Below are 15,826 nucleotides of genomic sequence, written 5' to 3'. Positions count from 1 at the left end.
ATCCAGAAGAAATTTAACCCGATAATTTCGAGCAATCCAACAGCTAAACTTGGCATCCGATAAATAATAAATACAAAAGCCTGAGCCGCGTCGTCGTGAGCTTCCAGATGCCATGCTAGAGCACGAAGGTAATACCATCGGGATCATGTCCTGTGAGGCCTAGCACTGTCACAGACTACGCTCTACTAGAAATATCCGCATTGTCAGCAATGTGATGAAAAATCCTGACGGTCGCGTTAGGTAAAACTCTTATGCTGGAACTTAGAACTCGATAAGTCCTCCGCGGCCCGAGCTGAGTTACGCTAGGTTTCCGAATTCGTGTCCGCGAACACGAGTTTGAAGTAGGTTCCCCGCATTTGCTCAGACAATTAACTGATTCCTGATTCGTTCGGCTGCATCAGGCTGGTTTACCAATATCCCTACGATTATAATATTTGTTTATACAGGAAATAGTGAAATATTACTTCATGATCAAGAGAAAGGAGTTAATGAAATAAGAAGTCAAAGAAAGAAGGTATCGAAGATTTTGAGATTCGACCCGAGTCTGTGACTAGTAGAGTCTCGGGGCTACTGACATGGGTATACCATATAGGGTCGTAAGCGTTGCTATCCCTGTTATAAAGCCCAGGAAGGAATAGATGAAACCCCATGAAGTAAGTCTGGAGGAATCCGAAGGAATCTTATTCGGAAAGTTAAGCCCATATCGGATGAACCGACGTGTACTGTAACTCGACCTCGAGGTGGACTCTAAGACCTAGCTCGCCATATATGAGCTGTGAGGAGTCACCGAGAGGGGACAGATCGAATCAGATAAAACACCCTTGTAACCCTAGTTTCACATATTGTAATCTCGGCGATTCGCCCTTGATAATAATATTCGTCGGGCTGCCTAAGTTTGGCTGAACGATTTGTTGATTCGCCGGTGTCCTCCTTCCTGAAACCCAAGTCCATTATCATGGGCATTGACGCCGTATTGTTTATCGGAACTCAAGAATTATACATTGCAATAGTAATTAAATAAAATAGCTATTATTTCACATCGATGTCCATCTTGAGCATTCACGTTGAGGGCTTTATTCTAACTTTGAGGTTGGCGATCCCCCGAAGCACTGCCGCTCTTCACTTCTCTCCAACCTTGTGTTTCTTTCAAATCCCTGCATCATATGCAAACACAATTGATTGGTATCAAATACCATAGACTTTGAATCAAAGCGTGAAAAAGGATGTCAATCAACTGCATAACATTTATTACTTTTCTAGATTCTTCGGAGTGTAGTATTATTTTTTACGAAAAAGGTCAACAGATCTATTAAAAATTATCAATAATACAAAGAGATCCAAAAGTAATACAAATTACAAATAGATCGTAATAGAGTTTGTTATAGTAGATAGACGGAAAGTCATTGCGCTAAGATCCAAAATAAAAAACAGCACCCCAGAACAGCGATCATCGTCAATGATGAGAACCCTAGATCAAAAGAGCTAGACCTAAGACCATAAGAACGACAACGAGAAATGATGAGATCCATAAGATCGGCTAGACACACAAATCCACATGCCCTTCACCAGCGCTAAGCACACCATTGGAGCGAGAAGCGAGGATAGAACAGGAATAACTTTATTCTAACTTTGAGATGTTTCTGCCGTCTCACCTTTAGAAAGAAGACACTAAAACTGCAAAAAACAAGGACGGAAACTCTCCCACCACGCCAACCGTCCGCCCGTCTGCCGCTCCTCCAATGCCTCCAAGGGCAGCTAGAAGCACGACGAACCAACGGCATCACCGGCAAGAGGCACAAAAAACCTAGATCGCTTGTGCGTGCGCCACCTCTCTCCCCTGTAGGCCCGTACCGGTTCGGTTTTCAAGTTGTGCACCTTCGGAGTGTAGTATTCGACCATCAGATAGTCGTTCTTGAGCTGCCCTCAAGCCTCAACAGCTTTCAGCATGCCAAACAACTAACAACTAGTGCACTTGCTTGTATACTCCCATCATGAGTTAACACACGACGAAACCATTGTAGGACGAGGGGAATGATGCAAGGATTACTACATCAGTGCACAGTGCAGTATTGCAGGGTAGTGTGATGCCCCCAAAGAAAAGAAAAAAATCTTCTTTGCCTTTTTGTGTTAATTTATTTAGGATCTGAAATTCTGTGACACGGCAGACAAGTTTATTTTGTTTTAGATGGTAACTTTGTACTAAAAGTGTGTTTCCTCTGCCCACTCACATCCTTACTATCCAGCCTCCCTTGCCACTTCATGAGAATTTTTTTACTACCTGATGATATAATAGTTTGATGGAACTTGCAAGAATCAGACAGCAATATTTTACGTAAAAATCACAGAATTGGATATTCCAACCAATGGCCAGACCTCAACTTTATTAAATGCACAAAACAAAGCCCAATTTGAGTAATCTAGTATTGCCATATAACAAGCCTCAAGTACAATATGCTGAACAATGTACACATATAGGCATATAGCCAAGGAATGTATTTCCATCTTCTCAATTCTCTACTTGTTTATGGAATGGTAGAATCATGGTCTCAATCCAGCACAGGTAAATAACAGCAAGTCGCCTAGAAAAATGGCGTGCCACAACAGGCAAATACCTTCCATGTTATCTGTACTCACATTGTCTGAAAACTTGTAGTGCACTAATATACAGATTTCCAGCTTACATACAATTCACCTCCTAGAAAGTAGGCTACTGAACAAGACATGTGCCCAAGGACGTGAAGCTTCCTTTCGGTGCACCATGTGCACAAAAGTGGAGTAACAGGGGACAGTTTGACCGCGATTCAGGGCATAAGTGGAGTAAGTTGTTTGCTGCAAAGATCTCCAAGGGCACCACGAACATCCATCTGAAGCACAGGCACACATTAAACTTCTAGTACTGATGTACTACTGTAGTATATATTTAACACCACAAACCATACATACCTGATCACAGCAGATAAGTTTGGTAATTAATGGATAGAATTCTCTTAGGTGCTTCTTGAATATCTGAGCATCCATGATACACATTCCATTCAAAACCTGAAATGCAAAAAACATGAAATGTAGGATCAAAATATTTCTTCACATAAGGATGAGAAAATCCCTATATATATCAGAATCCAGATGTAGTATACCTTGATAATAACAGGTGCACGTAGGTCAAGTACACGGTGTATATCCGCACTAGCAGTTTCCCCAGTGCTTGGCTGGAGATCAGACGCCTCTTTCAAAATCTGACCACAAAAGGAAACAAGCTTCCCTTCTGCTAGGTTCTTGAGCTTCTCTTGTTCATCAGATTGTACACTAACTCCATTTGTTTCCTCAGCTGAGCCATTAGCATCATTGTCCACTGTTGATTTGTGTAGAATCTCCAAATAAATAGTAGTACCAGCTAGTTCCTGACGAAGAAGATTTAGTGGCGGCCTGCACAAAATCAAGTTACAGATGTTAGAAACATTGATTTGGAAAGCTAATATATATGTAGTATCCAAGCATTACCTTTCTGGTGGTATATGGTGCATCCTCGTCCGAAGATTTGAAGGTGAGTTATATGAAGAAGCAAATTCTAGGAGTGAGAGCAAGATATCCATAATAGCAATCTGTTGTGTGGCTTGTAGCTTGCTCCAATACCTCTTCTGCAAAGTTCATCCATTTAATATATCAGCAGAAGCAATGTCTGCACCCACGTTAAGTGATTAAGCTATACTATCCACCTACGAAACAAAAACTGTTTACCTGTATACTATCAATAGCCCCAAGCAGCAGCAACTGAGTGATGCATTTGCTCCGAACAGTCTCCATCATGGGGTTCTCTTCTTCTTCAGTCTTGTCATCTCCATCGGCATCAGGTGCCTAGATCAACAAGCTGGCACATTAAATACATAGAACATAGGAAACCATGGAGAAAATGAGACTTCATACTTCCGTTGTTCCAAACTAAGCGCACCGGTGTTATCTACTACTGGCCTAATATACTTCAGTAGTTTTGCGCTCATTAGTGCGCATCTGCTTCATGAATGGCAGCTAAGCTAGCACAGATACGACTTATGGCAGGTGAAACTAGTCACAGATGCGAAGGAAAGAAATATCAGTTTAAAATGACAGCATATATTGAGCACAGAAATGCACAAAAACAAGCTGATATTCTATTTGATTATATACTGATTACGATTCATACTACATCCAAATGCATAGCATGGCAACAAGGTAGTACATTCATATTGAATTACTGTATATTACTAAAGTGTCATCAAGTTAAGCACAGGAATACACTTGGATTTACTTATATCTAACATTTATTGTGAGAATGTGTGGTTAATGTGCAGATATAGCAAGCGGCAAATGACTAGTGGCCTTTATGCAGAAGTACATGCAATCTGCTAATGCCAAAATCATAGTAACTACTGACACCTAATCAACATGAGCAAGAGGAAAGAACATGTACCTTCGCAGGTGAGGATGGAGTAACATCGTCCATTTTCCCCTTTGATTTGGATGTAAGACTTCTGACCAAGAGATTACCCATCATATTACCCATAAATCTTTGTCCAAAGGTTTGACTAGGTGGGGACACTGCAGCTTGTGTTCTTCCTGATGGTGATGGCAAACCTAGATAAAAAGAATAAATTACGTAAATTTCAGTAATACCAATTCATATGAAAGTATTGTTTGGTGTACAAAACAGCAAGTGGATTGCTGTACCTTCTGAATTTTCCAGATCAGTCTGTGGATTTGTTTCATGATGACCTTCCTGTTCGCCATTATTACTAACCGATGCTTCTCCTTCCCTGCTATCATGGTAACTACCTCCAAGAGCGTTGGTCTCTGATTCTTTTGAAAGTAATTGTTGATTGTTTGTCTTCTGAAATCCTAGTGAATTGAGGAGTTCAAGGGGTTGTGTTGTGTATGATGCATCCCTGAAAAGGTTATAGCAACATTACATATGAGAGACAGAAAGGCAGAATACTGTTTAGTAGTGACAGAATTTGAGGAAATACCTAATGCTCTTTAGAAGTGTTTCCCAATCACCATCGCTGAATTGATGGCCGCCAACCTCTATTAGATGAACTAAAGCTCCAAGAGCAATTGAGACAACAGTTTGGTCTGTTTTCTTGGCACACTCTAACAGCAAGCCCAGAAGAGGTGGAAGCATAAATGACACTTCCTGAAAGATAACAATGAAATGGTAACCAAGCAAACAACTTTCCAGGTGGATATCTTCTATTTGCAGGACAGCTGAATAAATACCAAGTACTATGGATCTAAAACGAAGTAACAACTAACAACAAAAGTTTTCATCATATTGATGTTCTGAAAGATCCATATGGTTTCCCTGGAGCAACTAAAGTCAGGAAGAGACAGAAAGCATGTGTTACCTTATAAAAAGTATTGAAAAGGTTGCAGATTAACTGCAGGGAATGAATGCTAGTATCACGGAGCCAATCATCGCCAGAAGAAAGACCATCCCTTCCAGCATGCCTTACATGATCAAATATAGGAAAGAGTACACGATGGAAAATGCTCTCCCAAAAAGGAGAGGAGAATTTATGTCCTCTCTCATTCAGCAGATCAAACAACACTTCAAGAGCACAATGTCTAACTTCTGGTCTGGAGTCTAAGGTCAGATCAGACAAGCCAGCCAGCATAGGAAACCAGTAATGCTCAGTCACATCAAAATTGGCCTCTGGGAGAACATCAAGAGGTTTAAGAGAACCACCAGGAATGAACCCCTGTACAGAGAAATGAATGAGGGAAATAAATCATTTCCATGAAAAGGAAAGCAACAGAACTCAGAATGAACAGAGGTCGCAAAAAGTTTATGTGCTCAAAAGGATATTCATTATCCCAACCTCTGCCAAACGATCTTCACATATACGTAGGAGAGCAATAGCCTTCAAACTAATCCTAGGAGTGCATTTGTTATTGGCGAAACCAATGAGGCAGTTAACACAATCCATGAAGCAATCGCCAACAACTTGATCAAAATGTTCCAAGATGACTGCCAAGCACGTTCATTTAGTTAAAATTTAGGTCAAGAAAAAAACCATTGCTGTGAAAATATAAGTTGGGGAAAAAGCAATTATCATGCCAGCTACAGAGATTATTTTTTAAGTTACCTTGTTCGACGTTTTCGAAAGCACTTTCAACAATATGCTCATTCTCATCATCAGCTGCCGCAGTGAATATCATAAACACACAACGCCAACCTGACTTTATGCTACCAACTTTGGACTTGATCAACTGCACATTCATACAAACAAAAATTAACTTAGAACACCATTTTTGATATAAAAGCCCTAGATCATCAGATGTCATGGATTTGTCAAAGATATGCATAAGCATACCTGAACAATGCAGTCAACAATTAGACCACGGATTTTTTCGCTGCGACTATTCCTCATTAAAATAACAAAAGGCTTCAGTATATCATTCTGAAACGTAAATTTGTTCAGCTCTGCACGTTCCAAGTACTTCATACCAAGCTGCCTCAGCGAGTCAATAGCATACATAGCAACTTTCTCGTCATGGTGGCTCCCAGCAGCAATAAAATGTTGAGCCAGCACAGACCATATTCTGGCCCACACCTACATGTATGCACATGCATATTGCAAGTTATCAGCCAAAATGTTCGACTATTTTCATGGAATGACAAATAGCAGATAGAATTTTTTTTGTCACGAGTTCTAACAGATGATAGTCTGGCCTCTGGACACAAGCAAGACAAGAAAAATGGCTCCAGCAGGTACAAAAATTATTTAAGTACCATGGGACACAATGAATATTTTCCACTTTTTCCAAAGCTTTGGTGCATAATAGAGGAAACGGCAGTTCGTTTAGAGACTAATGTAACAAGAAATTAAGTGGATAAAAATATATGAACATGTGTTTGTTTAAGTAATAATATTTGTTTTCCTTTCGTCCATATTATTTATGAGTATCACTTTAATAGGTAAGTAAAATAAAATATTGTTGTGTTGTGCTGATATCATACTGTCCCAGTGACCAGTGCCATATTATATTGCTCTGCATATTCAGTTTTCGGTGTATGGCTCTTAGAGAATAATATTAGGTTTCCCCCCTTCACAATTTTTCTTCCGTTCACACCAAGACGCACCCATTTTTTCTCAGAAAAATGCATATCTACTACTGCTTATGTGTGCATCTGCCATTTTGCCATCCAATTCATCAGAATTGCTCTGGTAACACTAAGTCTGCAAGAATAAGCTATGGGTCCAAACTGCTCCTAACTTCTGCTTATGTGTGCATCTGCCATTTTGCCATCCAATTCATCAGAATTGCTCTGGTAACACTGTAAGTCTGCAAGCATAAGCTATGGGCCCAAACTGCTCCTAACTTAATTGGGATGCCATGCACACATGTTCTCAGTCCGCTGCTGCACATGTATGGTGTACAACGGCACATGAGCTCGGCAATGTTAACCCTGGTGTGGCCCCCATCTCTCATTGAGCAGGCCATGGTCAACCATGTTGACTCTAGTCAGAATGGTCAATAGACCCTATTTAATCTGTTTGCAGTGGTACCACTGTAATTACCTCCAATTCAATAGTAAGTTCCCAATTTTGGCAAGCCTACCATTTCCAGTATGTTGTATCCGGTTCAATTTCGGTCAACCAGAGTATTTTAAAGCAAAAAATCCCCTCCCCCTTTGTACAGAAAAAAGGGAAAACAATAATATTAGGTGCGCAGACTACTCTCAAGTGGGTAAAGTTCAGGAATGCTTAACAGTCATAAGTACATATATTTATGTACATTCTAAAATTTTACGTCAGCATAAAATGAATGGTCAATCACTACATAAACCAGTCCCAGCTTTCCCCTGCCCCATCCTGCTCCCAATGTAATAAGCAGGTCTATCTAACATAATAAAATAATGTACTCCCTACGTCCCATGAAGCATGTCGGAAGTTTGTCTAAATTTGAATGTATCTAGCCACTAAATAGTGTCTAAATACGTCTAAATTTAGACAAACTTCCGACAACTTTCGTGGGACAGAGGGAGTGCTTTTTTTAGCTCAATTTAGCTTAACAGTCATAATTACATTACTTTTTTTAATACAAAAAAAAGAAGCAGCTCGTTCTCACAGAATGAAAAGTATTGCCTAATCAAACAAAGCATCTTCTACAACAGCATATGTTAGTAATAAAATAAGGAATTTAAACTTTCTTATTTATCTCTTCAGTGTGTTATTAAAAAATTAAGTAGCTGAAATGATGGAAGAATTGCTGTTAAGAACAACAGGACACATAATGCAAGCAAGAATAGCAAAATCATACCAAACGTATCCGGGCCATATTATAGTAGCTTATTTCAACAAGCTTTTGCAAGCTGAAAACACGAGCAGGTGTCTGTTTAAGTTCTTCTGCCGAAACACCACAAAGGGCATTGAAGAATTCAACAATGGAGTCACTTGGTAACTTTACACTGTTTACAAACACTTGTTCAGCAGGTTTTCCAGACAACTCTTTCAGTGATTGAACTACAGAATCCCTTGATATTTGATTTGATCCTTGCATAACAGTTGCGGCCATTGAAGGACTTGAAGTGATATACTCAAGTCTAGAGACACATTCTAAAACAGCATTCCAAGTATCATGCAAAGCATCCATATCCGTGTCAGCTAAAGCAAGGAGAGTTCGCAATGCCTCAACATTTTTACTACGCATGTCCTTGGGAGCATGCAGAAATGTGAACCTGCACAAGGTTAACAAAATGAAGTAAAAAAATAAGCAGCATAAATTCATAAGTAGAAAGGGTAGTTTTCTTACCTCACTAAGGACGTCAAGAAAGCATAGCGCATGGTGTCCATCCCAAGAACACGAGTAAGGTGAATGCCAGCCTTAAACCCTTCCATGCACAATACAACCCTAGGCTTGCTGTCACCTTCCTCCATGGTTACAGAAAATGTTGCAAGCAAAGGCCATCCTACAGCCTCGAGCATTGGTCTAACAAGCTCAACCTGCTGAGCAACATGAAAAACGCCTCTCTTCTGTTTCTGGTTTTTGAAAGCTGCTTGAGTCTGCTTAATAATTTTTTCACTTTCTGCCTTTGTATCACTTGCTGACTTCAGCCTTGGGAGAGCTAAATTGAGGATGTTGACAAGGCGACCTTTTTCTTCTATTTCAGGTCTGGTCTTTGCATTAAGGAGATCATCTTTCATCTTTATCTCTTCCTCGATAATTGAATCATAAATTTCCTCTAAGAGCTCCTTCGGGGCACATTCCTCTTCATCACTCACAGTGTTCAAACGTACGAAATCTGATTTCGACATCTTAGGCCACACCATTGGATTATGTGCATCAGTATTTAACATTATAACAGCATAAGCAAGAATATAGGCAGTATCTGCATTTTTAAAAAGCCCAGGGTTATCAGCACAGTACCTGCAAGTCATCATACAAGTATTTGAGGATCACAGAACAAAATGTCAAAATAAGAACATAATTGAATTAAGATTCTATAATTTCATACCGCTCAGCAAATTTTTCCATTATGCGATCAATCTTCTGCGCCTCCCCAGGAAGGCGAAATCCTTTCAGGAACTCACGAATTGCAGCATCAAACTTCAACCCTGAAAACTTCATGGAATCAACATAAGCATGCATCACAGCAAGGGGGAACTCCTCATGCTGTCCCAAATATTCACCAATCATAACCTGCAAAGTTATCACAAGTAGTGATTAGCCCCATCGCTCTGACCAATAACTGCAACTTCACAAAGATCATTAAAATTCCTTGAAATCACCTTATTCAAGCTGGAATTGTTCTTGAGAAACTGAGCTACAGATGATGCGTTATTTTCAATCAACTTATTTGACAATAAATACTCAACCCCCTTTGCTGGCTTGCGATTAAACTGCGGTACAGAAGAGGGAAAGGACCAGTTACAATCAGTAGTGCAGCGACAAAAAACTGGGATAACTGGTTGCCACAAATATGTACACGTTTCCTAGGAACATCATGAGGTAAAGGAAGCCTCTTGATTGCAAAATGAAACAATAAAACAGCAAGCCTCCCACCTCTGAAACTGCAGCCTCCATTGTTGACTTGTGGGCTTTAGCTCTCTCAAACTGATGGCGGTCATCCTCTTGGACCTTCGTCTCATCAGTTGCCAAGCTCCTTGCAGAAGCATCATCTTCATGAGATTCAACAACACTCCCCTTGTTTGAGGAATCTCTTCGAGCTTGCTCCCAATCAACCAATGACTTCAAAATACTCACCAAACACTGCGATTCGGATGTTCATCTGATATTAACGTCACATAAGGAAAGCTGAATACATTTTAAGTAATCAGAATAATAGTAACCTGAAGAGATGATCCTTTTACTGAAACTGTCTGAGATGCAGCAACAGCGGTACTATCAACACTTTGAGATCCATGGGCAATTCTTGAAAGAGCACTAACCTGATACGACGCATATGAACAATCAGATATGAAGAACTCACAAGCCAACAAACTAGAAGATATGCCAGCACTGTATAGTTAGAAAACAATCCTCCTTGCACCTACCATGCGTTCAAAAAGGTTTGGCCCCTCAAGGTCACAATCATAATTTACAAACATATCTGCAAGCATCTGTGAATCTTTGCAGACTTTTTCCAGCATCCTGCTTGACAAACAAGTCAATTAAATAACATCAGATACATATAGGCAACAGGATGATCTCTCATCAGCAAAACAAACAAAGAAAAAGATGACAAAATTGGATCAAACACAATGCATGTTTATGCATTAAATATTTACATATCAAGATGAGATTCCATAAAGAAAGAGGAATCACCTAAGAACACTGGACTTCTGACTGAGAGAGCTATCAGAGCTATCTAGAGACCTTAAAACTATCAAAGGAAAGAAGACACCAATTTCTCCCTGCATAGCATTTGACAAATAAAAAAGTCAAGATACCAGAAGAAATCTGACACTGCAAACAATGTGAGTTCTGTTGATGGCAATTTTACCTTTAGACTCTCTCTAAAACGAAGCAACAGGACTGAAAATATTCCACTAGCATACTGCCAAACAAAAAAAGATGGTTTAACATGTAGAAGAACCTGTTAAATATAATCAGGCCACAGGAGTATGCATCACAAGCAAAAAATAATACTACCTCTCTCCATAAAAGGATGTCGAAGTTTGTCAAAATTTGGATGTATCTAGATACTCTTTAGTGTATAGATACATCCGAATTTGGACAAATCTCCGACATCCTTTTATGGATGGAGGGAGTACAAAAAGTACCTGAAAAACAACTTGAGATGAAGACACAGATGCCCGGAGAAGAGCGTAGGAAAGATATGCTTTAACTGAATCAATGAAGTGGAAATTTTTGGCAAACAAATCACTGACTCCTTCTAACAATCCCTGCAGGTAAAAGAGTCAGCAGATATCATCTAAACAAACAAAATCAAATCTCAGCAGAATCCGAGATGTAAACACTAACCTGCAACAGTTCAAGTGACAGGAGCCTTGTCTTGGTAGCAACCTCGTCACTTTCTTCTTTCATGCTCATCTAGAAGGACGAAAGAAAAAAGGGTAAGAGATCCACCGGTGATACTCTAGTCGAGTCTTCTCTTTGCAAGGAATATTCTAGCTAAGTCTGATCAAAGTAATAACAGGTAAGCCATTCAACAAAAATACTGACCTTGCAAAGAGTCCTAAAAAGCAATAGTGCATCCCGCTGTATTATATTCATCGTGTCCAGGTCAATTCCGCTGGAGGGGGGGGGGGGGGGGGAGAGAGGCAAAGATAGTAAGTTACTGCTACCTCTAACATGTCACTAGAAATGATAAAAGGTAAGTAATATCCTAGATAGGAGTCAGTGCAAAACACAAATTAAAGCTCAACCAACCCCGACACTTTCTTTCCATCTTCAAGTTCAACAGCCTTGTCAAGAACAGCCTCCAACCCCTGTAAAATGAAATACTCTATTACAGATAAATAATGAAATAAATGAATTATTTAAGAGGTCTGGAAAGAAAAATTAAAACAGTAAGCAATCCAAGTTCACTACCTTAATGTCTGCTCCTCCTGCAAGAGTCTGAAGCTCTTCAACAGATGTTGGAGATGATTCTGAAGCACGGTTTATGGACAATGCATCTCCAAGAGTAGTTTTTTCCTCATCTTGGTTATCAGTGGATATTTCACCATTTTCCACGTCCTTTGTGCTAGATGAAGGTGTGTCTTTAACTGCAGAACTCGCAGCTGGTACAGAAACCTGAGACACAGAACAAGAAAGACGAAAACTGAGAAAATCCGTCAAAAGACATTCTTCTTTCACGTAAAGCTAAGATAAATTCAGGGAAAAAATTGCCTGCTCGGATTCCATCCTCCTGAATACAATGCTGATCATCTGTGTTAACATGGCTTTTGAGGTAGCCTGGTTCACAGGGCTCTTGCTGAAATGTAAGTATATTTATAAGCATGTATCAAAGCCATGATGCAGCAAAGGTGAGGAGGTTAATATAACAATTACCTGTTGAGAGCAATGTTATAACATACCCTAATCACTCCGAGCAATGGTTCTCCATGTACTGCACTCCAATAAACAGTTCAAACTCAGTATTATAGCACTGTAGCATCTCACATTAATGTTACATACGGAAAGCCAACTACAATCAGCAATGCTGACACCTCCTCACTAAGTATGCAAAGGTAAGAGCATCTCCACCGGCAGCCCCCAAATAGGCGCCGGCAGGGGCGCCGGCACCTCCGTTTGGGGGACGCCGGCACTGCATTCTCTATTTGGGGGAGCTGTTCCCACACCGGCGCCCCCAAAACGGCGGCCCCGATAGATGTTTTGAATTAAAATCATAAATAAATGCATAGAAAATTGAATAAGAAACATTTTATTCCACAAACTAATACATAATTGGGAACGTGGTTTACATGAAAATATAGTTTGGAACATGGTTTTCCACAAACTAATACATAGTTTGAACCATGGTTGACACAAATATAAAACATTGCAAAAAAAACTAAACCTAACTAGGCCGGTCATCGCAGGTTTCGTGTGTTCGCTGCCAAGAAAGAACACTCGAGGGCACACCCAGTCACCCAAACTGGAAAATCCAGCTGGTGAGGGTGCCTTTGTTGGTTCTTTCGAGGAAGAACATCCAAAAACATGCGTGCCGATATTCGCTGCGAAGAAACAACACTCAGTCGTCGTCCTCCTAGGCGCTGTCGCCATGGTAGTGGCGGCGGCTACGCGTCTCGTCGAACACCTTGACGCTCATGTCCCTGTCACCAAAGTAGGAGAACATGAGCACGAAGCCGGCTTGGAGGCGGTGGTAGCGCGAACTTCTCCCAGCCGATGTGGAGGTACATCTTGTCGCGCGCGTCGTAGATCACGTCCACAATCCACCGGTAGAAGCCGCACGCAGCCTCCCGCAGATGCAGCGTGCCCGAGCGCTCGTCGCCGGCGACGAAGTCGGCAAAGGTGTCTGGCAGCCTCTGGATGCCGCGTGGGTCGCCCTTGAGGACGAGGACGAACTCGAACATGTCCGACGATGAAGACGACGGCGTGCGTGCACCTCTGCCGCGGCCACGGCCACGACCTCGGCCTCAACCAGACATGGCGTCGTCTTTTCAGATGGTGGCGGCTAGGGCTGGGGAGAGAGGCGCTAGGGTTTGTGTGTGAGAGGGACGATGAGAGGCGGCCCTTTTTATAGGCCGGAGGGAGGCGGGGGAGCAGTGGCGCTCATTAACGGCGACACGAAGAGCAAGGCGCGCGCGACGGGACGGTTCGCTGCGCGTCTGCGGAAACTGCACCGCCGCTGCACCCCAATAACTCCCGTCGCAAGGTAGGTGACGGTTAGGTTAAAATTGAATGAGCCGCTGACGCGTCGACCCCGCTGGCGTCGACTTTTGGGATGTGTGGCTGACAGGCGGCTCCCACGCCCAAAATTTTCATCCTCGCGAGGCGCCGGCGCACCCAATTCGCGCCCTTGGCGAAGGGGCCGGCACGGGATTGCCGGCGATTCTATTGGGCTCGAAAAATGGCCGGCGCCGTTTGGGGCGCGCCGGTGCGAGCCCATTTTCGCTCCCAGCCCCCAAATCGCTATCGGGGGCGCCGGTGGAGATGCTCTAATAATTGGTTAGTAAGTTCCATCGTGTTTTCCCAGAGCTTTCTTTAGTGACACTTAGAGATCTTTTTAAATTCACCAAAGAAAATGCGGGACAGCAACTTTTGGGGTTATGTGTAAGCAAACTTAAGCTTCATGTCAAATTAGAGTGAAGAACAAAGAACTTATTGAAAGCGGTATGGCAGACACAGAACTAATAATTTAACACTTTTCCCCTAGACCATAATATCATAGGTTAGTTCAGACGAACGCATCAGCTTCTTAACTTGCATAATGAAGTGTTAAAGAGATGTAAAGAAGAGCTTAGCAAGATGGGGAGGTTACCTCTAAATCTATTTGAAGCAACAGCATTGAGGAGCACTTTCAAGACCTGGAGAACAGTACTGTAACCCAAACGTTAACTCACGTCAGTACCTGTGCAGAAGTTTGAGCTAATATAATAGTACGAGCTTAATGCGACGCGTACTACCTGTCAGAGGAGGTGTTGTCAACACAACCACATACCATGTTGAGGATGTCAGTGAACAGTGGGGAATTTTTACCGTCTTCTAGACCGGGATCGCCCTCTAGATGGTCATAAGCAATAAGTTTCTGGCAATCAAAATGGAAGAGCCCAGTCAGAACACGTGGTTGTTGTGCCACTCTGAGGACCAATGTGTTTGGGTGACATGAGTTTGCTCTTGTCGTGCGATATCAATTCAAGTGTGATTGGTGCTTAATGACAATGTAAACCAAACTGTCCGGTTTGCAAGCCTCAGGCAGGTGAAGAAAAGGAGCAATGAGCAGGAAAAAAGGAGGCAAGTAGTATTATTACGTGGAGGCAGTCGAGCGCTGGCTCGACGAGCTTGATGTGCTTGGTCTCGAAGGCGAGGCGCAGCGGCTGCAGCACGAGCTCGGCCTGGGTCCCCTCGAGCACGCGCCCGGCGGACGCCAGCACCTGCGTGACGGGCACGGGCACGGGCACGGGGGCGCCGCCGTCGTCCTGCTGCTCCTGGGCCGCCGCCGCCCCCTTGATGGCATCTGCAAGACACGCGCGCGGCAGCTTAGTCGATGAGCGATCGGGATCATGGCAATGCGCGAGGGAGGGGATGGGAGGGCGCACCGAGGTAGGACTGGATGGATTGCTGGAGGGCGGCGAACTTGCCGCGGCTGGCGTTGCACTCCTTGAGCATGGCCTCGAAGGCCCGCGTGACGAAGCCTCCCGCGGCGCCCGCCATGGCCGCGGCAGATCTCCCTCCGGGTCGCGGCGGGGCGAGAGGCGGGGGAGGAAATGGAGTGGTTGGATCCGAGGACGCGAGATCTGGAGAGAGAGAGGCAGAAGAGGGGAGGGGGGTTTGGATCTGGCCGCCTCTCACTGCTCCTCGATCTCGCTCGCTCCCGGGTTTCAACGGATCGCCAGGACCATTTTTTTTTGCCAAATTTCTTTCACACCGATTTACTCCTTTGCCTTGGCACGATCTCCCACGCAGGCTTAGGGGGTGTTTGTTTGGGCTTTTGGCTTCGGCTTTTGGAAGCCAAAAAGCACCTAGGGCCTGTTTGGTGTGGCTTTTTTTGGCTTTTGGCTTTGGCAAAAGCCACCAAAAGCACCTAAATAGGTGCTTTTTTTGGCTTTTGGATTTTGGAAGCCAAAAGAATAGGATCTTTGTTTTTGGCTTCCAAAATCCAAAAGCCAAAAAAAGCACCTATTTAGGTGCTTTTGGTGGCTTTTGCCAAAGCCAAAAGCCA

General features: G+C 42.7%; 1 protein-coding gene across 1 annotated transcript; it reads right to left on the bottom strand.

The window, feature by feature from the left end:
- Positions 1-2,407: 2,407 nt before the first annotated feature.
- On the bottom strand, positions 2,408-15,527 carry LOC127333049 (brefeldin A-inhibited guanine nucleotide-exchange protein 5). Its single transcript, XM_051359372.2, has 32 exons — positions 15,204-15,527; positions 14,916-15,121; positions 14,571-14,692; positions 14,426-14,484; positions 12,493-12,550; positions 12,331-12,415; positions 12,031-12,234; positions 11,869-11,927; positions 11,662-11,731; positions 11,461-11,529; positions 11,259-11,381; positions 10,979-11,032; positions 10,801-10,889; positions 10,530-10,626; positions 10,326-10,424; positions 10,039-10,245; positions 9,765-9,875; positions 9,491-9,675; positions 8,788-9,402; positions 8,296-8,713; positions 6,345-6,584; positions 6,117-6,240; positions 5,850-5,998; positions 5,376-5,729; positions 4,998-5,164; positions 4,702-4,916; positions 4,445-4,608; positions 3,736-3,852; positions 3,499-3,635; positions 3,135-3,423; positions 2,944-3,039; positions 2,408-2,864 (listed from the first exon to the last, which is right to left on the bottom strand). The coding sequence occupies exons 1-32, from the start codon at positions 15,316-15,318 to the stop codon at positions 2,802-2,804; spliced, it is 5,160 nt and encodes a 1,719-aa protein (XP_051215332.1). The 5' UTR covers positions 15,319-15,527; the 3' UTR covers positions 2,408-2,801.
- Between the last annotated feature and the right edge of the window lie 299 nt (positions 15,528-15,826).

Source organism: Lolium perenne, chromosome 2 (genome assembly GCF_019359855.2).
Source record: "Lolium perenne isolate Kyuss_39 chromosome 2, Kyuss_2.0, whole genome shotgun sequence".
NCBI lineage: Eukaryota > Viridiplantae > Streptophyta > Magnoliopsida > Poales > Poaceae > Lolium > Lolium perenne.
This window is presented reverse-complemented; position numbering and strand designations above follow the sequence as displayed.